The 24,751-nt window shown below is 54.5% G+C and overlaps 1 protein-coding gene and 1 long non-coding RNA gene across 4 annotated transcripts in view; one reads left to right on the top strand and one right to left on the bottom strand.

Moving 5' to 3' along the window:
* Positions 1-5,707: 5,707 nt before the first annotated feature.
* On the bottom strand, positions 5,708-7,095 carry LOC112449375 (uncharacterized). The gene is made up of 3 exons (XR_003037951.2): positions 7,004-7,095; positions 6,242-6,412; positions 5,708-5,865 (listed from the first exon to the last, which is right to left on the bottom strand). It is a non-coding gene; the product is annotated as an uncharacterized lncRNA (long non-coding RNA).
* The window catches only part of ACSS1 (acyl-CoA synthetase short chain family member 1), a 45,009-nt gene continuing 27,009 nt past the window's right edge, over positions 6,752-24,751 (top strand). For 2 of the 3 annotated variants that reach the window (XM_025000326.2, XM_059892399.1), the window contains exons 1-2: positions 6,752-7,076; positions 15,897-15,993. In XM_025000326.2, coding sequence (XP_024856094.1) covers positions 6,785-7,076; positions 15,897-15,993 — 389 coding nt within the window. In that variant the 5' untranslated portion in view covers positions 6,752-6,784. 3 annotated transcript variants of the gene reach the window in all.

Below are 24,751 nucleotides of genomic sequence, written 5' to 3'. Positions count from 1 at the left end.
CTGTGGGCGTCTCCCTTTTGAAATATCTTCAGTCACATAATTGTCCTGTTAGCCACCTGTTGCTGTGGTTAAGTGCCCAATTTATGGTATTTTGTTATAGGACTCAGACAAAAACCCTCTTCTTTTCTCAATTTATGGTCATTTAAAATAAAGAACCCATCTGCCAATGCAGGAGACATAAGAGACCCGGATTCGATTGCTGGATCAGGAAGATCCCCTGGAGGAGGATATGGCAACCCACTCCAGTATTCTGGCATGGAGAATCTCATGGACACAGGAACCTGGTGGGCTACAGTCCAAAGAGACGGACACGACTGAAGTGACCTAACTGCAATTCCCATTATTCCCTCTGCCCAGTTGGTCTACCACCTTGATCTCTGATGGCTGTGTACAGTAGATCTCTTCCCTCCTTTCCCATTCCCAAGTTCAAGGCTGCCCTGGGCACAGTCAACCTTTGCTGACCAGTTCCTAGAGAGATGAGGACTGTTTAGAAGGCCTTGTTCAGGAGATGCTCCTGGACTTCCTTGATAGAGATGTGGCTTCAAGACCCCTGCTGTGTTCTGCCTGGTCCTGAAGCAGCTTAGTTAAAGGTAGAATCCATCACTTCCCTGGGCTTCCCTGGCATCTCAGACAGTAAAGAATCTGCCTGCAGTTCGAGCCACCTGGGTTCGATCCCTTGGTCCAGAAGATCCCATGGAGGAGGGCATGGCGACCCACTCCAGTATTCTTGCCTAGAGAATCCCCACAGATAGAGGAGCCTGGTGGGCTGCAGTTCATGGGGTCGCAAACAGTCGGACACGATTGAGTGACTAAGCACAGCACACAGAATCCATCGCCAGGTGGCAGTGTTGTCCAGCTTTAAAATTTGTCAAACTCTGCAAGCCTAGAAATGTAAGCTATCCCTCGCCTTCTCATTAAATCGGTCCATAATCTGTCAATCCAGATTCCTAGGGCCCTGACTCAATCCACACATAACCCTCCTGGGTCCTCAGCTGGCACCTGCAGGGTTGGGCTCTGTTTATTCTGGGGCCCCCAGGGGCTGACCCCAGAGGAAGTGATGTTCACGCTAGGAGGTCAGCACAGGTTTGCTGCTGACCCTTCCCTGTTGTGGGCTTTGTCTCCAAGTCATGGTCCTATCGTAAACCTCCACATTTGGGGTGGTTGAGCCGAGAGGCAGGGGAGCCCCAGAGACTGGTGGTGAAGTGGTTTCAGCTACCTTTGCTGTCTTGGACAGGAAAAGGAACTTTACTTCTTAGATCAGCCCAGAGGCTGCTCCCCGGTTTCACTCTGTTCCTCTCATCCCCGTCTTATCCTGAGGAGCCTAGCATCCAGAGTGATCACTGCCAAACAAGCGTCTAAGTAAGGATATCCCCTGGCCTGAGACCTGGAGGGGGCAGGGTGGCCACTGTCATCCCGACCCACCCCTCCCCTTGCCCTTGGCAGTAGAGCCATCCTTCCCCCACCCCACCTGCCTGCTGCTCATGGTTGGGTCTCAAAGGAAACCCCGAGACTCAGCAGAGGGCATCCTCCCCAGTTGCCCAGCCCCTGAATGTTAATTTTAAGCATCTTAAAATACAAACCTTCCTAGCCCAAACTGCAAGCTGCACTTCTCAGAAGCTACTGGACCAAAATCTGTCAGTTGGTCTACCCCTGATTATATTTGAGTTCAGTATGGAGTTGGTTCCAGGGGAACTGACTTCAACAGGAAACTAGAAGTGATGAGTTGGGGGGTGGAAGGGCGTGCTGATATGGCTACTGGAGTCCTGAAGTGGGAAGAGAAACAGCGGCTGCAGACTGGGGGTGGGACAGCACCTCTCGAGCTGGGATGATGGCAGTCTGCTGAGTTGGGAGCCAAAGAAAGACAGGGAAGGGGTAGGGAGGGTGTAAGGTACGCAGAACTGAAGCCCCTCAGCCCTAAAATAAGTCTGTGCAGCCCCCACACCTCAGAAGCTATGATTTTACATAAATCGAAAAAGCCAGCACATCCTTATTGCGAGGAACTCACCACTAGACATCTGAGAGCTGAAGGGTTCAGGATCTCTCTCCCATTCATTCATTTTGCAAATGACAACACTGAGGTGCTTGCCTTACACATGGTGGGCTGGGGGCAGTGAAAAGGCCTGGTGCAGGGCTTTTGGCTCCTCCACAGTGCCCTCTGTCTACCTGGCTTCCTTGAGGTGGGCGGAAAAGGAAGCCAGGGCTTGGTCCACGGTGACAGCGGTCATGGCTCACAGTTGTTAGAGATTGGCCCTGAGCAGGACCTCCTGTGTCCTGTGGTTGCCCCTGGCTTGCTGTCACAGCAAGTGTCCACGCAGAGAGGCAGGGAGAGCCGTGGGTGTGAGGTCCCTGTGGGCCTGGGCAGTGAGAGAACTGGTTCCTTCAGGTACCAGTGACACTTCACAGGCAAAGCCACTGTCTTCTCTGATGATGCTCTTGACCACTGTGGGCTGTAGGGGGTGTCTCCTGGGGGCCACAGAGAACCCCAAGGCCAAAATCCTTTCTGTGCTGTGTGGGTGGTTGACACCCCTGTCTTTCCTGCTCACAGGGGGCTGGAGAGAGTTAAAGGCTTCCAGGGTCTGGTGTTATCGGCATTTAGGGAATTCACTGAGGGAGTTGCTTGAGAACAGACCTACCCGGAGGTCTGGTGGCTCCTCAGATGGGGGTCCCTGGCTCTGGGCAGACACCACTGCCAGCCCTGAGCCACCTGGAGTTCTCTCTGGTTTTCACCTGTGGCCTCTCCCACTCTTTGGTGGTGAACCCTCTCACCCTGGGGCCACTGTGTTCACCCTCCCTCCCGGGGGTCCAGTGTGCATGTTATGGGGCACTGCATGGGGGTCGTGGAGCCCACCACTGCTGAAGCCATGGAGGCATGTCCCCACTCTCCACTGCTGCCACTGAGGTCATGGGGACATTGGGAAATGGGGACTGGAGGGCAGGAAGCCTGACAGCCTTGTGCGGCCAATCCCAGACCTCCAGTGGCTGCGTCCTTTCCTTCCTCCAACACACTTCAAGGCTCTTAGTGTGGATTTTTCTTTTTGGTTTTGCTTTGTGTTTCAGTCATTTGAGCTGGTGCCTGTCTCCCTGCCGCTCCCTCTCCTTGGGCTCAGGGGGTGTGTCTGGTTCATCCTTGTCCAGCTAACAGCCTCCACACTGGCCCATACACACAGCACGGAGGGACTCCTCAAATCCTGTCATTGAAGGGAGCTGGGGGAGTGATAACAAGGGCTGAGGAGCAAGGGGGTCTGGTGACTCAGTGCTGGGGGTTTCCTGGACCCTTATCTACAAAGCTGCTCCTTAGAAGGGCCCAGTGGCACAGCTCTGAGCAACACGGTAGGTGGGGCTTAAGAAGGCAAACACCTCAAGCTGTGAGCGCTGGAGGCTGAGGCTCCCCACTTGCCAGCCATGAGACCTTGGGTGGGCTTCTCCCCTCTCTGCGTTTGCTAAGTGAGGATCAGAGCATCCTTAGGATTGTGAGGGTTGCTGTCTCCGACTTGAACATCGGGGCTGAGATGTAAAGTGAGCCCCATTTCCCTCTCAGGCCTCCCACGTCTGCACCTGCCAATGTGCTACTTTCTGCAGTGGAGGGCTCTGCTTGTGTTTTAAGGGCTGGGGCTTCTGTGATGCGGGCTGCCTGGAGGGCCGACTGTTCTCAGAACAGTCCAGGCCCCATAGGAAGCTGTTCTGTGGACGTGGCCGGGTGTGGCTCCACCTGCTGTAGTTCCCGGAGGAGAGCCGCTTCCAGGAGGCAGTCTTGGCCTTGGCCTCCGTGACCTCACCTTAGGTAACCTGGGCCGCAGGGCATGCAGTTCTGTACCACCTGGTTGGCTCTGCAGTGTTTTCTGTACACACAATAACTTCTCTTTATCCAGCCTGAAGGAAAGCCAGCTTCATACTTCTTGAGAGTCAATTCCATGTACTTTCCCTATTGTTCTTGCAGTAGGGGCGGGCAGGGGGCTGGGCAGGGCTGGCCAGCCGCTCTTATCACTCCGCAGCGGCAGTTAGAGGCCCTGCTGCTCCACCAACAGTCAGCTTGCAGCTGTCCCGGGTGGTACAGAGCACAGTGAGAGGTGGATTGTGGCCTTCTTCCCTGGGCCCTCCTGGCCTTCCAGTCTCGTGGTGGTGGGTTAAGCCTGGGGCCATAGGGACGGACTGAGAACTGTGTCTGGCAGAGTCCTCACCTCGGCTGCCCACCACCGATCCCAGGCTCTAAGCGGCAGCAAACCTCTCCCCCATCCCACCTCCAAGACCTGATGGCAGCAGCTGTCTCCATGGGTCGCCATTTGTGGAACCCCGCCCCACTATGGGTGGCTTGAGGAGCCTGAGTTGCCATCTGGGGCTGGGTGGGATCTAGGGACCAGGCTGTGAGGGGCTGCCTGCTGAGATCTGTCTCTTCAGTACACCATGCACCGATGAGAGGACCCAAACTGGATGCTGGACAATTGCTCCTAGGCAGGGTAACTGGCCTGCACAGGGACCCCTCCTCTTACCAAGGACCTGGGCCTCGCAGGGCAAAAGCTGAGCCTTGGGACCTCGAACCCGTAAAATGAGGGGTAATCATGTTGTTTTGCTTAAGAGGTTTGTTATGTGTTAACAGCTGCAAGGAGGCATGGAGACAGAATTAAATGACTCCCCTTCCCTTTCTGGTCAGAACAGATACTAACGTTTGTTTTGGTGGAGGTTTATAGGAACATCATGACTTGACCATGAGCTGACCTCAAGAACAAAGGCTCTGACAACATGAAGTCTGCAACAGCTACCCCACCCCCCCGTCTACCTTTCCAAGAAAATGGCTTTGCTGAAAAGTTTTGGGGAGTTCAGGGTTTTTAAGGCATGAGCCTCCTCCCTCCTTGCAGGGCCCTGCAATAATCCTTTCTCTGCTCCAGACTCAGGTGTTTTGGTGTTGGTTGGCCTTATGTGGACTTGTGTTTGGTAACATTCTCTGCAGGGGTCTCTAGGGCCTGCCTCTGTGGCCTCTCAGGGCCTGGGCTGAGTTGGAGCAACACTGCTCATCCTCTTGTGGGGAACAGATCCCTCCTCTTGAGGGGGAGCCTCTCACCTATAGAGCAAATGCCTGGGAGTTTTCACCCACTGCTCCAGCATCTGTAGTCATCTTTGAGACCCCCGGCAACACTTAACGGTCTTTCTCTATTTTAGTTTTATTATTTATTCTATTAAAAATGGTGATTCAGGGAATTTCCTGGCAGTCCAGTGGTTAGGAATCTGTGCTCTCACTGCATAGGACCCAGGTTCAATCCCTGATTGGGGAACTAAAATCCTGCTGGCTGTGTGGCGAGGCTTAAAAAAAAAAAAAAGTGATTCAGGCCAAGTGGTGAAGCAGAAATTGAGGTGGGAGTGGGGTTGCTGCCCAGCATGTGTTTATTTCTTAGGGCTCAGCATCCTCATATGTTCCACTTGGGAGCTGAGAGTGGGCAGGACTTGATAGCACCAGATAATTTTTAAATTAAGTAGAAAAATGCAGGTCAAGCACTTGGCACAGAGCAGTGCCCATGTGTAAGTGCTAACTCTTCTCATTGGATCCCAGCCCCCCCAGCCTTAAAAAGCAGGTACCACGTGCAAGCAGGCAAGTGCACGCAGGCGCACAGGAGAGGGGGCACACACACACACACACACACACACACACTGGGGCTAACAGCAGAAGTTCCTCTTACAGCTAATGGGATGGAACTCAACCAACCAACTTTCAGAATTCCCCTTTCCCTTCTGTTTATCTTATTTATTATGTGTTTAGTTTGTGGGTGTTGTGATATTCGAGTCTGGCTGAGGCAAGTTTCTGTGGCTTCCCTTCTATCTTTCCTGGCTTGATAACTGGGACACAGCCTCCATTCCAGGGCTCCCTGGGTACAGCTGGGAGAGACAGATATCATGCGTTTCCCTCCCCCCAGGGCTGCACGAGAATAAATGAGTTGGTGTCTGAAACTTGCAGCCTGCGAGGGACACCCAGGGAGCTCAGTAGCCGGGCTGGTGTAGGCACAGAGACGTTTAAGGAACTCACCGGAGGTCAGAGAGCTAGAAACGCCAGGTTTTGAACCCAGGACACAGAAGCTGCAGCAGCGGGCCAAAAACCCCGGGCGTTTGCTTCGCTGCCACAGGAATGCGGCGGACCCTAGACCACCACCCTGGGTACCCCCACAGCCTCTTGGGCAGAGGATCCCACTTAGTCCACGGAGCGGGGGTGCTGCTTGTGTGTGTATATTTTGGCGGGGGTCCGGTGCAGGCAGACCTGCGGGTTCCTTCTCCAGGGCGCACGAAGAAAAGAATGCCTTCGGCCTCTGAGATGCTGAATGGACCTAACTGGTGGTTCCCCGGCTCTGCGGTCGCTCCCGCGCCCGGGAGAGCCTGCGTCCCCGGGTTCCCAGTCTTTGCGGTTCCCCGCGCCGCGAAGCCGTCGGAGCTGGAAGACGCACCGGTTGAAACGCCGGCAGCCCGCCCCGGGACCCCGTACCCCGGGCTCCGGGAGGCCCCCCTTCCCCAGCTGCTCCCCTTCCCTTGGCGCCCGGCTCTGGAGCCCGAGGGGAGGAATTGGGAGGGGCGGGGCGGGGGCAGGGCCTGAGGGCGGGCCCGGGGCGTTGGCCGGAGGGGCGGGGCGTTGGCGGAGTCAGGGAGGGGCGCGACCGCGCGAGGACCGGGAGCGGGAGCGGGATTGGGCGAGGGCCGGGGCGGTGGCATGGGGGCGGGGCCTTTGGCGGGGCGGGACCGGGGCGGGGCGTGGGCACGCGGGCGCCCGGTTGCCACAGGGCTCTGAGGCGCGGGACTCTGAGGCGCGATGGCGGCGCGCTGCTTGGGCCGCGGCGTCGGGCGGCTACTGGGCGGCCTCCGCGGGGTTGGGGTGCGGGCGCTGGCGGCCCCCCGGCTCTGGAGCAGCGCCTCCGCCTCCGTAGCGCCACCCAGCTCCTACCAAGAGCGAATCGCGCTTGCAGCTCGCGAGCCCGCCGCCTTCTGGGGGCCACTGGCGCGGGACGCTCTCGTGTGGGACACCCCTTACCACACGGTGAGCGACTGCGACTTCCGCAGCGGCAGGATCAGCTGGTTCCTGGGAGGCCAGTTAAACGTGTCTGGTGAGTGGGCCTGGGGACCGGGGCGCCCCAGCTCGCGCGGCCGGGGGACCCCGAGCCCAGCATGCGGTGGCTCCACACGCCCCCTCCTCGGCGCTCCGGCGTCGCTCCCCGGCAAGCGACGCGGCCACCCCGCCCCAACCCCTCCGGCCCGGCCCCGACTCCTCGGTCGTGGCTCGGGCTCCCCGGCGCCCCCCCGAGTCTAACGGTGGCCCCCACTGGCCCTAACACCGAGCGTGCCGCTCGTGGGGTGGAAGGCAAGGGGCGCGCCAGGAGCAGGACTTCCCGCCCGCGGGGCCGGCCGGCGACAGAACCGAAAAGCTTCTGGCCGTTGTCACCGCCAGGTGCCGGCCGGCGACCCGCCTGGGGAGCAGCCCTGCCCGTGTAAACAAACGGAGCCGCGCCGGGTGGCGGGGAGGAGGAAGCCGCGCCGGCAGCCGGAGTCAGCCCGCGGGCGGGCGGGCGGGCGGGAAGGAAGCAGTAGTGGGACCTCCCCTCTCTCAGTTTCACCTTCGCCCCGAAGACCCAGGGGCCCGGTCTTCCGAGGTCTCAGAAGCCAGCTGCATCCCCAGTCTGTCCTCTCTGGCCCCTACTGGAGATTGAATCCCCTACGGTTCTGTCCAGACTTGGGACTGGGGTTCACACTGCCAGCCATGCCCCCGGTCCGCCAGGGGCAGAAGGCCCAGCAACTGAGGGAAGGAGGAGGCAGGCTAGGTCTAGGGTGTGAGCAGCCAGATGGGGCGCGGTCAGAGGGGCTCAAGGAGGAAGGGGGTAATGGGATAGATGGGAGTCTAGGGGCTGTTTAAGGAAAGGTCTTCCTGACCAAGGCCTGAACTGGGTAGCGGGGTCTAAGTCTCCAGGTTCCACTTCTTTACTGGTCCAGTTTTTCTGTTCCTCTGAGTCTCAGCATCCTCCTGTGTAGACTGCTGCTACTGCTGCTGCTGCTAAGTTGCTTCAGTTGTGTCCGACTCTGTGCGACCCCATAGATGGCAGCCCACCAGGCTCCCCCATCCCTGGGATTCTCCAGGCAAGAACACTGGAGTGGGTTGCCATTTCCTTCTCCAATGCATGAAAGTGAAAAGTGAAAGTGAAGTCGCTCAGTCGTGTCCAACTCTTAGCGACCCCATGGACTGCATGCAGCCCACCAGGCTCCTCCGTCCATGGGATTTTCCAGGCAAGAGTACTGGAGTGGGGTGCCATTGCCTTCTCTGCCTGTGTAGACTAGAGGTCGCAATACCCACCTGAGGGGCTGGTTGTGATGACCAGGCACACAGGGTATGGAACAGACCCAGCACTTACTAGTGAGCAATAAGTGGTAGTGATTTTGACTTGTGAAATTTAGAAGTAGCCAGAGTTACAGGTAGTTTCTTGCAGTTATTTTTCAAGCAAAGATATTTAAGGGAACTTTGGACCAGACTTTTTTTTTATATATTGTATATTGCTTTGCTGATTTAATAAAAATGACTCAGTAGATAAGTGTCTTCTTTAGAATTGAGTCAGCAGAAAGTGTCCTTGGATTAGTGGGAGAAAAACTAAACCCTTAGGTTTGCAGGGTTGGTGGAATGCACCCTGGATTGAGAGAGCTGCGTGCAGGGGGAAGGGGTAGAAGGTTGCAGTTCCTTTAGAAGCTGCCTTGGACTTGGGCGACCTGAGGCTGCCAGGGACATTCAAGGTGAACTCGTGCCACCTTTCACTCTCAGATAAGAAGTGGGGAGTGGTGGTGGTGGTGTAATGACAGATCCAGTGCGACGGGCAGCCAGGGCCTTGTGAGCCCTACTCGGTCAGGTTCAAGGTCAGGGTTAGGGTGTGCAACAAGACACTCCTCTGCCTCTTTTTCTTCATTTATTTCTCCTTTATGGTTACCTTAGCCAGAAACTGAACTTCAGAAAACTGCCTTGTAGAAAAACAGCATTTCAGCCACATTCTCTCATCAAATGTGTATGTGACCCACTCATCTGTCAGAAATATCTCTGATGGTCACCAGTGTCTGTAAATCAGAGGTGATCATATGAAAAAGGACCAGACCAAGTCATGGCTATCCTGGGAGCCACTAGAAAAGTTGTGGGCTGGGGTGGGAGGGGGTGTGTTTTGGCATGCTCTGTCTGTGTGATGGTCGTGCGATGATGGCTTATTTCAAAGGAGCGTCACTTAAAACTCAGTTTGCCCCTTCAGGAAGGTCTGTACGTACAGTTTTCAAAGTGTGGTCCCTGGATCAGCAGCATCAGCAAGACCTGTGAACTTTGTAGAAACATCCTAGATGCCAGAGCCAGGAACCTGGGGGTGGATCCTCCAGGTGATCCTGATACACACTTAAGGTTGAGAACCACTGATCTGTGTCCAACCAGGGCAGGTGGGGCACCACTAAATGGGTGGGTTGGGATGAATGCCAATCTGTCTCTCTCAAACAAACAAAGAGTCCTTGGGTGGTACCGTACACTTCAGTGGTGCTGGGTGTGTCTTTGGAATCATCAGATCAGATCAGATCAGTCGCTCAGTCGTGTCCGACTCTGGGTTTGAATCCTTGTTTTCCCCTGACCATTTTTTTTTTCTATCTAAAGTCTTGCCAAGTGCTTAATTTTTTTAAATTCATTTTTTTAGTTGGAGTATAGTTGATTTACAATTGTGTTAGCTACACAGCAAAGTGAGTCAAGTATATATATACATATATCCACTCTTTCAGATTCTATTCCCATATAGGTCATTACAGAGTACTGAATAAAGTTCCCTGTGCTCTACAGTAGGTTCTTATTAGTTTACACTATTTTATGTATAGTAGTGTGTCTGTGTCAATCCCACTCTCCCAATTTACTCCTCCTGCCCTTCCCTGACTGTTCTTTGGTGCGTCTCCTCATTTGTAACGTGAGAACAGTGCGTAACTGAAATTCTGTTCCAGTTCCTATCCGTGCCATTTTCTTAGTCTCTCGGATTCCGTGGGTCAGGACTTTGGACAGGGCCTGACGGGAGTGGCTTGCCTCTGCTCCCCGCTTGTGGGACTCTAGTCATCTACCTTGCTCACTCCCAAGTCTGCGGCCTGGCCTGCAGGCAGGGCTTAGCTGGAGCTGTGGCCCGGAGCACCCACAAGGAGCTTCTCACAAGGTGGTGACTAGACCCAGGGCTGTTGGCTACCAGAGGTCCCAGAGACCAAGGCAGAAGCTGCTAGGCTTCTGACCAGCGGCAGGTGACCTGGGACTGCGTGTTAGCATTGAATGTGAAAATGCTTGTGAAGCACTCTGCACTGTCTTCAGAACATTCCTTGCACCCAATCACTGGCCTTTGTTATTTATTAATGAATCCTGGGAGGAGGCTGTAACCTTGAACCTGCTCTTCTGCCGTGTTGCTTTGCCTCTGAATGGGACCACACAGGTTTTCCATCTGACCAGCCTATTCTGGGAAGCAGGCTGAGGAGGGCACGCAGGTGGCTGACGTGGCTCTGAAAGCCCTCCTGGACCATGGGAGAGCCAGGCCGGTGGGGGGTTGTGGTGTCAGAGGGCCCTGGGAGGGGTGGGGTAGGGGTGGGGAGGTAGACCTGACACCCCCTGCAGTGACTGGTTTGCATGAAACCCGAAGCTCTTTAGAAAGCCACGTTCTGATAAAAACTCCAGCTTTTGAAGTTTGGCTCTTTCCCTCGCAGGGCTCAACAGATGTGTTTGCTCCGTGGGTATAAACTTGAGACATCAGGAAGCTGCAGATGCAGAACTGGAGGGTAGTGACGTGTTGCTTTCAGAATACAAAACGAAACTCTATTTTGAGTCTGAATTTGAAACACACGTATGTGTATTCTTACTTTCAAGCTTGGGGATAGACTGTTTATAACTAGCATTGAACACAGAGATTCCTTGGACACTTTTTGGAACATTCCTTGTAGCAGTGGAAACCATTTCGCTGTAGCTCTCTCCTCTTCATGACATGTCTCAAATAATTCAGACGGCAGAAACGTTGAGATGGCGAGAGCCTGCCTCCGAGGCTGCATTTCCTCCCAGTGGCTGAAGTAGCTCACTCAGGTCTTTCAAGGAACTCTCAGTGAACACATGACCTCAGGTCTTAGGAGGAGGGACCCTCGGAAAGCTCTGAATCCTCCCCAGTTGTTAGAGACATGACTTACTTTAAATAGCAGATGTTTCTGGAAAGTTGGCAAATACAGTTTTTGTGATTGACGTAATACCTCAAATTATGCCAGGGAGGTTTTCTATTTAAAGAAAACCTATTGTGACTCCTCTTGTGAATATTAACTCCCTCATCTCTTTGGATTAAAATTAAATTTTTGTAAAGGGAGGAGGGGCAGGGATGCATTTAAACAACCAACAAGTTTGTTGGATGGAAATGCCTGCATTCGTGTGTACATGTTTATGATGAAACTGATGACCCCCTGGTCACCTTTTCTTTTTTTAATAATATCTTAATTATTTTTTTATGTGGGCCATCTTTTAAAAGTTTTTATTGAATTTATTACAACATTGCTTCTGTTTTATGTTTTGATTTGTTTGGCCTCAAGGCTTGTGGGATCTTACCCTCCTGACCAGGGGTCAAACCCACACCCCTGCATTGTAAGGCGAAGTCTTAACCACTGGATTGGCAGGGAAGTCCCTCATCACCTCTTCTTAAAAAGAAACCCAAACTCACCACACACACCCGCTTACCTGCTTGCAGAGCCATATCAGGCCCGGGTGCAGACTTGCCCTTAGGTGAACTTTGTGATGCCTCATCTCATGACATCCTTGTGACACCAATTTGAAGTGTCTGGAGGCCCCATTGTACAGATGTGGATGTAAGGGCTCTAGCTCGTGTTTGGTGGGGATCATGCATAAAATGCCCCAGTGCCTTGGAGCCTGCATTCTGATGAGGAGAAGGACCACAGATCAGTAAAGGAGCAGGTTCACACTGGTGATAGTGCTCAAGGTTTTACAGCTGCTAAGGGGAGAATTAGGAAGTTTGTCCCTTCATCCCCTGCCCCCTGCCGAGGTGAAGGAATCTTAGGGAAGTGGTCCCTGCACATAGGGACCTTGTGACCCAGATGGAGGTGGATTTAGCAGAGCTGATGTTGTGTCAGAATGGGGGCTGCTGGGAAGATGAGTCAGTGACGAATGGGGTTGTGGGAGGAGAGATCACTGTGTGCTGGGAAGTTTGGAAAAGGATCGAAATAAGAGGTCGGGTTTGAGCCAAACCTTAAGTTGCTCTATCTCCTTGCCCAACTTTTCTTGGAAATACTTGGAAATGAAATTCCGTTGTCTTGCTGCCCAGTTCTTTGGTGGAGGCTGTTTTTAAAAAATGAGAGATGTAAGGGTTTCCTTCTCTTCCTCCTTTTTTTTTTCTCCCCTCTGCACTTGAGGCAACAGCAGGAGCAATGCAGATGTGTTAAAAGTCAACACACACATGGCATCATACAGCCACGCCACCTCAGACTGGCCCTGTGCTTTCTCTGGACACTGTCATCTGAGGGTTGTCCGTGGCAGCTGTGAACTCAGTTTCCTTTGGGGACACAGTCGCACCCCATGGCAGGAAAACTCCAGTGGCATCTAATTACTACCATGCCTCCTAGAGTCCGGAACCATTACCACCACCAGTTAGAGAGTAAGATTTAGAGGTGGTGTTTAGAGATAAATAGACGAGTCTATGGTTAGTGAGTGGTTGGACAGTGGCCTGACTCTACGGTGTGATTTTAACCGTGACCCCAGGCTGCCATCCAGTGAGGGCATGGCCGGATGTCTTGCAGAGATGGCAAGGGTCTTTAATTACTCCTATCCAGGAGTCAGACACAACTTAGTGACTAAACTGCCACCACCACCACTGGAAAAAGAAAGCTGCCCGGGACTCTGGACTGTACATACCAGGAGACTACATCCGCCTGTGTGAAAGAGGTCCTGGACCTGCAGTCACAGCATCAAGTTGGATCCTGGTAGAAGTGAAATCCTCAAGTCCACCCAGACCTGTTCAGTCAGAGACTCAGGGTGGGGCCTCAAAACTTAACATGCTCACAAGTCATCTGGGATCCTGGGGAAGTCAGAAGCCTTGATGTAGGCCCCAAAAGGAAACTTCTTGAGGGACAAAGCCAGGAAGATGAGAAGAGGTCTGTTCCCTCTCCCAGGCACGCACCCAGCCTGGTGTCAGCTGGACCCCACATCATCCTCTAACTTGAGGACTTGGCAGGTCCATCCATCATGCAGAACTTAGGGCTTCCTGTGCTCGGAGCCCTGGGTCAGGCTGCAGGTGTCCAAAGAGGAACCGGGCATGTGACCCCTGCCCACAAAGGGGCAGCAGGCTGGAAACACCACAGTGGGTGTTAGAGTCTGGGAGGCATAAGGTCCCGGGGAAGAGTGGTGCTCCATAGCGGAGTGAGGACGTGTTGGCTGAGACCTGGGGGAGGCTGGGTACCAGATGGTGTGCAGCAGTGGGGAGAGGGGGACGATGTCCCCCAGGCAGGGAGAAACTGTGCAAAGGCCCCGAGGCAGGACCTGAGCAGACTGGGCGTGGCTAGCAAGGGGGGTGACAGGCCCACCCCTGCTGAGAGTGGCCACCACTCAGCTGCCAGGTGTGGTATGGCCTCAGCTGCTGACTGTTCAAGAGGAGTCAGAAACCTGTGGTCTTAGTGTGAAAACTCTTCTGAAGTTTGGACCAGGGCTTCCCTGGTGCTCCAGTGGTTAGGAGTCTGCCTGCCAGTGCAGGGGACTCAGATTCGATCCCTGGTCCAGGAACTAGGGTCCCACGTGCCATGGGACAACTGGGCCTGTGTGTCACAATTACTGAGCCCACGAGCCCCAACCACTGAAGCCTATGTCCCTAGAGCCTGTGCTTCTCAACAAGAGAAGCCAGCATGATGGAAGGCCCACACACCACAACTAGAGAGTAGCCCCTGGCTTTCTGCAACTAGAGAAAGCCTGTGCATGGCAATGAAGACCCAGAACAGCCAAACATAAATAAATATTTAAAAAATGAACTTTGGACCAGACCGACATACACATGACTGATGTCAGGTTTATTGTATAAATCCAAGTTTTGCCACCAAGCCCCTTCTCAGTTTGTCTTTCTGCTTTTGTCTCTTATTTTGTTTTTGGGGGGGGTGGGGGAGGGGGGAGGATTTGTTCTCTTCTGTTTTTCTAGTAATTCAAAGAACTTTCCTGTGACAGTAAGTAGGAATTTTCCCCATGACATCCACCCTTCATTTATCAAGTTTGTGAGGTATAGCTTATATACCTGTTAGAAACTTGAAATTTTTAAAAAAATTTATTTTTAATTGAAGGATAATTGCTTTATAATATTGCGTTGGTCTCTGTCATACATTAACAGGAATCAGCCATAGGTTTACGTATGTCCCTCCCTCTTGAACTTCCCTCCCACCTCCCAGAGTAAGTGATAGATAAAATATCCTGCTGCTGCTGCTGCTGCTGCTGCTAAGTCGCTTCAGTCGTGTCCGACTCTGTGTGACCCCATAGATGGCAGCCCACCAAGCTCCCCTGTCCCTGGGATTCTCCAGGCAAGAACACTGGAGTGGGTTGCAATTTCCTTCTCCAATGCATGAAAGTGAAAAGTGAAAGAAGTCGCTCAGTCGTGTCTGACTCCCAGCGACCCTATGGACTATAGCCCACCAGGCTCCTCCATCCATGGGATTTTCAGGCAAGAGTACTGGAGTGGGGTGCCATTGCCTTCTCTGAAAATATCCTGAGAGGGAAAAAATGGGATTCATATGCACACAGGCACACACAGATGCAAGCTAAAGTTTGTAAATGTTTCCATGGGAGTTCACCCTCTCGAGGATTATGGGTTTGTTATGGGGAGAGTCTCCCATAACTTCTGTCAGAATGGTTTTCCATCAGGAAATATTTGTAGGAACTCCCAGCAGGGTGATTATTGGGTGGTGACTGACCTCGTATTCTTGTAACCTCTCAGGATTGCTTTCCATCTGATTCTGACCCAGCCCTGTGAGTTAGACTTGGCAAAGGGTACATCTCCCATTTCTGTAGAAGAAGATTAGTTAGGGAGAAGATAAATAACTGCCCCAAAAGACAGGAAAGGAAAAAATTATATACCTCGACATGAGGGTGACCCTGAAGACCAGGTGGGCAGTGGCTGCTGATCCCAAAGCTGTTTTTAGGTATTTATTTCCCTGCTGATGGGGAGGTGAGGAATGAAGACAGGCCACGAGGGCTGGCTGGAAGGGGCTCTGGCAAAAACCGGCCAGAGCCAAGCTCACCTTGAAGTCCAGTCAGTGGTGGTGAACAGGAAGTTAGCAATGAACATGATCCTAATGATCTTCAGGTTGACAGTAAACCACCACCACCGACCTGTTTTTGTGGGCAGTCATATGACCTGAGCTTCGGTAACAGAGGGGGAGGGGAGCGAGCCTCCTGGAAAACTAGCGAGAGATTTCCCTCGTCAGTGCATCGCTTCTGGGAGCTGGGTGCTGGCTGGATACCTGAGAAGGGATGTGGGGCCTTGTCCGGGATTGCACCCCTACCCCACAAGCACCCTCCACATGCACTGCATGGAATCAGGCCATCCTGTTTGCATCGAGTCTTCTTTCCTGCAGCCCGGGGCTGCAGTGCTCAGCCCTGGCCGTGTCAGAATCGCCAGGGAGCCTTGAAAACCACAGGGCCAGTTGGGTCAGGTCACTGGTGGGGGGTGGGGGGGGTGGGGGCGGGGAATGAGGCTGGGGATTGGGACTTGGGGAGTGCTCCACACATGAAGCACTTCTTTAGAATTCCCAGTGGTCACCTGCACCTGAGAGGTCTCTCAACCTAGGGAGAATGGCGCAAACCAGGCCAACTGGACCCTCCCCATTCTGACTCCAGTGGCACCAAGTGTAACGTCCGTGCTCCTGTTTTTGTGCAGTCAACTGCTTGGATCAGCACGTTCAGAAGTCCCCAGAGAGCATCGCTTTGATCTGGGAGCGAGATGAGCCTGGAACTGAAGTGAAGATCACCTACAGGTATGGTGTGTCCCCTGATGGTAGGTGCCTCTGCATGTGCATGTGGGCACTGGTGCCAAACACTGCTGCCAAGCTGTGGATGGGAGGAGGCCTGGCATGCTCATCCACCTGGGCAGTACTTGGTGTCTTTAGATTCTGCTGGAGAGAACAGGGTCCTCAGAAACAAGTATGATGAATGTTCGAGGCACAGGGTCACTCTTGGTCAAGCAGTTCCATGTGCCTGTGACCAGTTCTGGGCACGGCATTATATCAGGGGGCATTTCCACTTTGGAAATGTTCTCTGGTCTCAGGAAAAGTGGATATGAACATGAGCTGAATCACATACACGCTGGGGTAACTAAAATCAGCCCCTCTTAGTGCGTCATGATAGTGGCACAACAGTAAACCCAAGATTTTGAAATGGGGCTAAAATAAAACAAGGGCCATGATATTTAAGGGATCAGAGGGTATCTGTGATCACGTATTCTGTACACCAAGTGTGTGCACTGGGGGGTTTGAGCAGACCTGGCATCGGGAGCAGGTACTTGTCTTCCTGAAGCCCTGCTCCTTCCCGGGACTGTCTTGCTCAGAGGTGTCTGGTCTGTGGCCACATCCTCGTGGGAAAACCCCTTGGCTCAAGCTTCAGTTCACCTTTACAGGGCTATTGCAGGCCTACTGGGAGCCTAGGTTGTGGTCCCTTAGTACCCCAGGTAGTTGTGGGCATGATTACCCTCCTGGTGGGTAGCTCAGGGCTTCTTGGCCAACCATTCAACAGGTGTCACTGAGTGCCACTGTAGCAGTCACGGCAGGCTGGGGTGCATTACGGTAATGAACATCCCCAAGCCCATGGCCCCAGTGTGGGCCAGTGACCCAGTGAAGGTCGCTTTACATGACCTTCAAGCTGAGGTGCTGCTGACAAGGAGCAGCCTCAGGAAGATGGTGCAGCCTGAGGAAGATGGAGAGAGAACGTCCAGTCCTAGCCCAGGGATCCCAGGAACAGAGAGAAGGTGCAGGTGTGCTTGGCTGATGGGGAGGGGAGGAAAGGGACACAGCAGGAGGAGAGTTCAGAGTTCCAGGCCCCAGGGACCCCTGGTTTCCTGCTTGTTTCTCAGACTCAGGTTTTATCACAGATCAAGTGCACCAGGCCTGGTAAAGCTGTGTTCAGGTGGACTCCTGCAGAAGCAGCAAAGTGACGTTTGTTAATCTGCCGTGGCTCCTAGCGGGCCCTGCCCTGCTTATCCCTCCCCCTGCACCCAATACCCTCAGCTGTCACAGTCCCTTTCAGCCTTTACTGCCCATCACTGCACTGAGCTGGGTCCCCTGGACAGATACCCTCCGAACCCCATGTGGCTTGGGAGCCCCGGGCTCTGCGCACTGGAGTCAGGGGCGCTGCTCTAACAGGTGAGCTGCTCCAGAGTTCTTCACCCTTACTGGCCCAACTTGATCTATGTGTGATTGTTCGGTAGAAGATGAAGGCTCTTTGATGGGGGTGGAGGAGGTGAAGGGGGTCCAGCTATGGACTAATTTCCTCCTGTCCTCCTGTGGACCCGGACCATGAGCTGGTGTTGGGCCATGTCGGGCCTCTGAGGGCCTCTGGGCGAGCCTCTGAGTGTGTGGTTGTCACTGTGGGAGAGTCTCAGGAAGATTGCCAGCTCGTTAAACAAAGAACAACTTCATTTCCATTGCAAAGCTGCCCTGAGCAGGTATAAACCTATAAGTGCAGGCAAAGAATTTATTATTCTCTCTAAAAATAAACAGACTCAGCCTAACAAAATGGTTTTACAAACTTCAGCTAGTCTTAATGCCCCGTGACTGTTGCTATTTACTGTTTGAGGGAAAAGAGAAGCGTGTGACTGGGTTGTCTGTAATGGCAGCTAGTTTTTGAGGGACCTGGATTAATCATTTTCCTGGTCATGTTAGGTTTTCAATGTGAGGTTTTCTCCCTCCTGTCTCAGAAGAGAGCTGCCTACACTTGGTGCTGGTTGTCCTGCCAGCATATAAACTGCCACTAAACTGAAGTGCACTCCTGCCAAGTGTCTCACGTGGTGGCACCCAAGGTGCCCCAGGACGGTCACAGGCCTTGGTGGCCTGAAGACAAAAGTTCCAGACCCGTGACCTGAGAGCCCTTGAAGGAGGCTGTGTGGGGCTGAGGTTCTCAGGGACCAGGGTGCCGAGGGCAATGTGCTTTCCTGGGACCCCACCTGCCTCGTCTGTCTGAAGCTCGGGGGACCCGTCTTGTTGCTCAGGGGCATAGGCCTGTCCTTTCTGAGTCTGCCAAGTTCTTCTGAGGAAGTGCATCTGAAGAATCAGCAGAGAGCTTGTAACATGAACCCCCTTCTGCCCCAAATACTAGTGACACATGGGTCCACATGTGCGCACACACCCTTGCACACATACCCGAAACGTGCACGTATCTACAGCCTGCTCTCCATGTCCAAGGATCCTCCTTGGACTGCTCTCCTGGGTTGCAGAGACACCGCCCTGCTCCTACTCTGGGAGTTGGGCCATTGCCTGGGGGTGGGGTCTACGCTGCCTTCAGGTTCTCAGTGCTGTTGGCATGTATTTCCAACTGTGCCTCCCTAGGGTGCGGGAGGTCTGGTAGGACCTGCTTTGGGAACCCTGGGGCAGCCCAGTGTCCCCATCCTGTCCTACGGCTGTCTGCAGCGCTGGCTGTGCCAGTTCCCGGGCGCCTCCTGCCTGCCGGGCCGAGGCACGGAGGCCACTAGGCAGCGCGGTGGGCCTTGTGTGGTGCTGGCCGCGTGGCTCTGGGAGAAGGACAGCCTCTTTGGCTGGGGTTCTGTCCTCCAGACACGCTTCCTTCTTCAGGCGTGGTACTCACTTCCTGATGGGAAGTAAAGGGGCAGGGATCAGCCTGGGATGGCCGGCAAGCATCTCCCGGGGAGGAGGGGCAGCCTGTGACCTGAGGCCGGAGCCCGGGCCACAGGGCCGCCCAGCTGATTTCCAGCCTGCCTCTGCACAGAGGTGTGTCTGAACCCGTCTGAGGGAGCCAGCAGGCCGGCAATCCTGGGCCCTCTGGCACTGCCTGAGGTCTGTAACGCCAGGCAGGCACAGATAACTTGGGTGTCTCCCTGAGGGGGTTCAGCCAGATAGCACTGGCTGCTGCTCCTTCCAGCCGTCCACGTACCTATTTCACAAGCTGGTCCTTCATGGTCTGTTCAAGCAGACAGATTCTAGAGATGCTTGGGGGTGGGGATGTGCACAAACACAAATCCCTTTCCCCTAGACAGGTGGGGGACAGTTCAAGACCACTGCCTGCCTGGAGCCTGGAGTCTGGGCCAAGGATTTCCAAGTGGGGAATGGACAGAGGGCGGGGAGCAGAGTGGACAGCTGTGGCTGGCCCCTGTGTACTGCACTCGAGGCCTCTCAGCAGGGGGTGCCTCTGAGCCTGGTGCCCAGTCAGAGCAGAGAGTGGGCTGAGAGTCTTCACCAGGCCCTGACCCAGGATCTCCCATCTGAGGCTCTCTGAGGAGGGGTCCAGACATGAGCCCTTTACAGTTTTTTTAAAACTTTATTTTATTGAAGTATAGTTGATTTACAATGTTGTGTTACTTTCTGCTGTACAGTAAAGTGATTCGGTTATGCATATATGTATATAAATATTCTTTTTCACATCGCTTTCCATTATGGTTTATCACAGGATATTGAATATAGTTCCCTGTGCTCTACAGTAGAACCTTGTCACTTATCCAAGACGTGACCTTTTAAAAAAGCTGGAGCAGATTTTAGCCCTGGCTTGGCCTTCCGCTGTGAATGTGGGTTACTGTGAGGGCAGTGCGGCTGCGGTCGCGGGCAAGCTGTGCAGCTGAGCTGGGTGGCTGGGCTGCAGTGAGGAGAGCAGGCCTTGTCCCCCCCGCCCCCCATGTGCCCACACGTGAGCTGAGTGGAGTTTCCATTGTGGCTTCAGCCCTGGAGGGGGTGATTTCTGTGGTGGTTCCGGCTGGGCTTTCTTATATAGAGGGTGCACAGTGAGGAGCCCCTGTGGAGGCGCAAAGCAGACACATGCCCGCCCCCCCGCCCCGGCCCCATGGAGGGCACCTCCTCCCTGGGGCAGCCAGCATTGAGCATTACTGGCCCCAGTGCAGAGGGGCCACTGGGAACACAGGATGGTCCCCAGGCTCTGAGGCGCCCCTCTGTCTGCGGCAGCCAGACAGCAGCCCTGGGCAGAGGGGGCGGCGAGGTCTGAAGCCTGGAGGTACCTCCTCAGAGGCTGGCTTGTGTCCCGGTTGTGGCCACTTGTTACTGTCACAGAAGGGCCACCTGGGCTCTGGCAGGAGGAAGCAGGAAGTCTCGCTGGGACGTGGCTGGAGACGACGTTGAGGAAGTCCTGGGAGTGAGTTTTGAGAGGCCAGGAGGGTTTCACAGGCCAGTGCGCTGAGGGGCGGGGCAGCCGGGTAGGTGCCCTGTGTTCCCACCCACTTTATCCCCGACTGTGGGCGACCTAGAGAACATTTCTGGCTCACGGAGCCTGTTTTCTCCTCCCCTGGGTGCTGGGTGCTGAGCAGCCCAGGGAAATGAAAGCCCAGGCCAGGATCTGGGAGGATACAAGCCTCATTTAGCTGTAGGTCCGGGCCAGGCGAAGGGATGCCAGGAAAGGATTTCAGATTTGATGAGGGGAAGGGCTGGTGGCCCTGCTGCTGCTGGTGCTGGGAGGGGTGGGTGGGTTTTCCAGGAAGAGGACCTCACCTTGGGAGAATAATTTAGGGTCTGCTAAAAGGCAGCACTTTTGCTCCTCCCAGCCCCCAACCTTGCACCTGGCGCTTCTCACCCGCAGATGAATTACAGTTTGCAGCGAGCAAACTCCTGTATTAACAAATTAGGGCAACTGAAGGGGAGGATTATTAACTGGTATAGGGTGGTGGAGAGGTGGGGTGCTTTGGGATGAACCAGCGCCATTTACCGTGAGGCACCAGAACAGGGGCACCTGTCAGGCAGGGGAAGTGGGTTTGTGAGGGTGGGCTCCTCTGGGCTGGGGCACAAGAGGCCAAGGGCCGCCAGGCTTGTGTGCGGTGTCCCCTGCCTGCCTCTGAGTAACTCTGACTGCAGAACTCGGTCAGGAATCCCCATGCAGTCTCCCAGAATCCGGCAGGACTCCTGAGTTACTTGGATCAAGCTGGTTTTAAACCAATATTTAAGTTTCCTTGAGACTTTAGTTTGAAGCTGGCAAATGCTTTGAATTCTACTCTACAAGATACTGTTTTTCCCTCTTCTTTTGAGCAAGCTCTTGGAATCTCACATTTTAGAATGGCCCTATTTTGGCACCGTAGTGGGAATGTCCTCCACGAGAGTAGACCTTCTTGACGGGGCCTTTCTGGGAAGCCCCTGGCTGACGTCCAGTGTGAATAACAATCGCCTGCCTTGGCACTGGCCCCCTGTTTCTGTGAGCCCCCTTCGGCTGTGCGAAATGTGGGAGGGCCTCGCCTTGTGGGAGGACGAGCAGCCTGCCGAGGGGAGGGGCGGAGCGCAGGCACCCGGGGGTGGGTAAAGGGAGGGGCGAAGGCCTCCGCCTGGCCCCTTGGGACCAGCCTTCCGGGAGGGGAGGGGCTTCTATTCCAGCTGTGTGGTTGGGCTTCTGGCGGCTGCAGACCCGGTGTGCTGGGGGTGTCGGGGCCAGAGCTGTGCCTGGGCGGTGTGGAGGCCGTACCGGCCACGCTCCTCCGCCACCCTCCCCGCCCCCTCCTTGGCCACTTCGAGACTCCAGGAGGTAGAAAATCAAGGCCCCCTGGAGGGAACGGCCCAGGGGGCTGGCAGCCCTGAGATCCCACAGGGCCACCTCGAGGCTCAGCAGACATGCAGCCCCCAGTGTCCATGGTGCCAGACCCTTCCATCTGCTGCCCGAGACCTGCTGCCTGGAGGGTTCCCTATAACCAGCCAGGGGCCTGCTGTCCTGGCCTTGACCCTAGGCCTGGGCAGCCTCTGCTGTGTGGGTGGCTGACGCCTACAGTCTTCACTGGGATTCGCAGTCGTCCTCAGTTGTAAAGCATGAGACCTGACGCCCAGCTGGCCTCGAGGACTCTCAGGCTCCCCGAGCTGGAAAGGCCAGAAAGGGGGTCAGACAATGCAATGTCTGCTCTGTGGGTTGTGCTCTGGAGTTTTGGAAGTGGTAAAGGTGTGAACAGTGGGGCTGCCGGGTGGCCAAACCTGGTGACAGGCCTGCACGCCTGTGTGCAGACAACACATCCCTTCACCAACAAGGGCCGTGTGTTCCTGGCCCCCCGCGCCCACCCCAGGACAAAGTTAACCATGAATACTGACTGGAGAGGTCAGCGCCAGAGAGCTCCAGGTGGCCTTCAGGAGGGACAAGGGATGGCTACAGAGCAGGTGGGCCTGAGGGCGGTGGAGTCCTGGTGTGGCTGTGGGCTGAGGTACAGAAAATGCAGGTGCTGGAGTGGCTGGGGGGCCGGGCTTGGGGCTCTCAGGCTTTTAGAGGCAGGAGGGGTCACTGTAGGTACCAGGGGAGGGGTGATGGCCTGGGGAGGGAGGAGGGGCTGCCTGGCCCTTCATTTTCTCTGCTGGCCGCCTGTGACTGTTTTGGACCTCATCCGAACCTGGGAAGGCGGGGCGGTCCAGATCGGGGAGGCTTGACAATTTCCCATCAGCAAATACAGTCAGTGTCCTCTGGGAAGCTGGCGCAAGGTTTCTGGGCCATAGGGAGGGTGAATTCCTTTGCTCGGTCTGGGCTGACAGCCCCATCCTCCCTGCTGGTTATGGTTGGACTGGGGCCGCAGACTTCTCTCGCCTGGGGCTGGCAGGAACCTCAGGGGTTCTTAGTGGGTTGGTGCTGGCTCCCTCTTTGTGAGTGAGGCTCTGAGTCTGGAAAGGAAAGAACTCCTTTTCCAGAGACAAAACTTGGGCTGAAGGCCTGTGCTGAGGTCCAAGGGAAATCAGGCGTGAATTAGGGAAGAAGTCTGACCTGTCACTTCTGTGCCACAGGGTGGTGTCTGGGTGGGAAAGACTTAGATTGAGCGAGAGACAGACCCTGGGGCAGGTGGTTCTGAATGTGGGGCCAAACACTGAATCATGAAGTAAATCCACCCCCCACCCCATTCTCCTCCATCCTGCTGCTGCTGCTGCTCCTGTTGCTAAGTCGCTTCAGTCGTGTCCGACTCTGTGCGACCCCATAGACGGCAGCCAATCGATTAGGCTCAATTCAACTACTGTGAGTGGCCTGGAACACTTCTCTTGCTAATTTGAACCAACCCAAGTAGAAATGTTGGTCTTCCCTGGTGGCTCAGTGGTAAAGAATCCACCTGCAGTGCAGGATACCCAGGTTTGATCCCTGGGTCAGGAAGATCCTCTGCAAAAGGAAATGGCAACCCACTCCAGTACTCTTGCCTGAAGAGTCCCATGGATGCAGGAGCCTGGCAGGCTACTGTCCATGGGGTGGCAAAGAGTCGGACATGACTTAATAACTAAACAACAACAACAAAGAAAAACTGTTACACTGGACTTGGCCAATGGCAAAATTGTCAAGTCTGGGAGCCTTTATAATAGGATTCAAGTTGTTCTGAAGCTGTGGGTTTTGAGAGCAGCCCTTGGGGCCAGACTGGGTTTTAATCTTGACCTGATTCTTGACCCTTTCAGCTGAATAGCCTTGAGAAGTCACTTAAGTCCTCTGTGCCTCAGTTTCCTCATCTGGAAAATGGAATGGGTGATGGTAACTTCCAACCCTTGGGCTGTTGTGAGGCTCCATGGATGTGCCTAGGATTCAGAGCAGTGCTGGGCACAGGACATCTGCTCAGTAGCTGTTGTCACTGAAGGAACTGTGAATGGGAGTGGGGTGGGGAGGGTAGGAGGAGAGTGCTCTGGGCAGTGAACCCTCAGGGGCCTGGGGGTGGCTGAGGCTGCCTGGATGGCAGGGTCCTTGTGCTCACAGTGGGTGGTGAGCATGGCTGGAGAAGATGGGGCAGCTGGTGGAGGTGGGGGGGAGACACGACAGGTGGTAGAGGGGCAGGGGGCACCTGCCTTCCCCCAGCCTCTCAGAACCCCGGGCTGTGGCTGAGTACCTAGAACCTGCTGCTGACAGCGGCCTCGATTGTGGGTGATGTATCCTTCTCAGACGCCTCCCACCTCAAGCAAGGGCTTCCCATCAGTACCCACTGCAGGGCACGGGGCTGCAGGGGAGGGCTTCTGTAACTGTATTCAGATACAGCGGTGACCCTTATTCACCCTGAGCCAATGACGCAGCTGCCTGCAATTCACACAAAAGTAAACTGACATCCTCACTCTCCTTCCTGCTGTTAAGGAACCACCCATTGTCACCCATTTTCTTTTTCTGCCTTTTTTTGCAGTAATTATAGCTACTGTTTATAGGATGCTCTTATATGTGCCTAGAACTTCAGATTTGGTCCTGTCCTTTATTTTTATTGGAGTATAGTTGCTTTACAACATTGTGTTTTTTGGCTGTACAGACCCTGTAGGTCTGTTTGGACTGCTGTAACAAAATGCCACTGACAGAGGGGGCTGAGAAATAATGGAGACTTATTTCCCACAGTTGTGGAGGCTGGAAGCCCAAGATCAAGGTGCCAGCATGGTCGTCTGCTGGTTGGGTTCTCCTGGTCATAGCCAGTGCCTTCCCTCTGTGTCCTTACCTAGTGGAAGGAAAAAGGGAGCTCCATGGGGTCTCCCTTGCTGCTGCTGCTAAGTTGCTTCAGTCGTGTCCAACTCTGTGCGACCCCAGAGACGGCAGCCCACCAGGCTCCCCCATCCCTGGGATTCTCCCTTATAAGGGCGCTAATCCCATCATGGCGCTCCACCCTCA

The sequence above is a fragment of the Bos taurus genome, chromosome 13, assembly GCF_002263795.3.
Source record: "Bos taurus isolate L1 Dominette 01449 registration number 42190680 breed Hereford chromosome 13, ARS-UCD2.0, whole genome shotgun sequence".
Classification (NCBI taxonomy): Eukaryota; Metazoa; Chordata; class Mammalia; order Artiodactyla; family Bovidae; genus Bos; species Bos taurus.
This window is presented reverse-complemented; position numbering and strand designations above follow the sequence as displayed.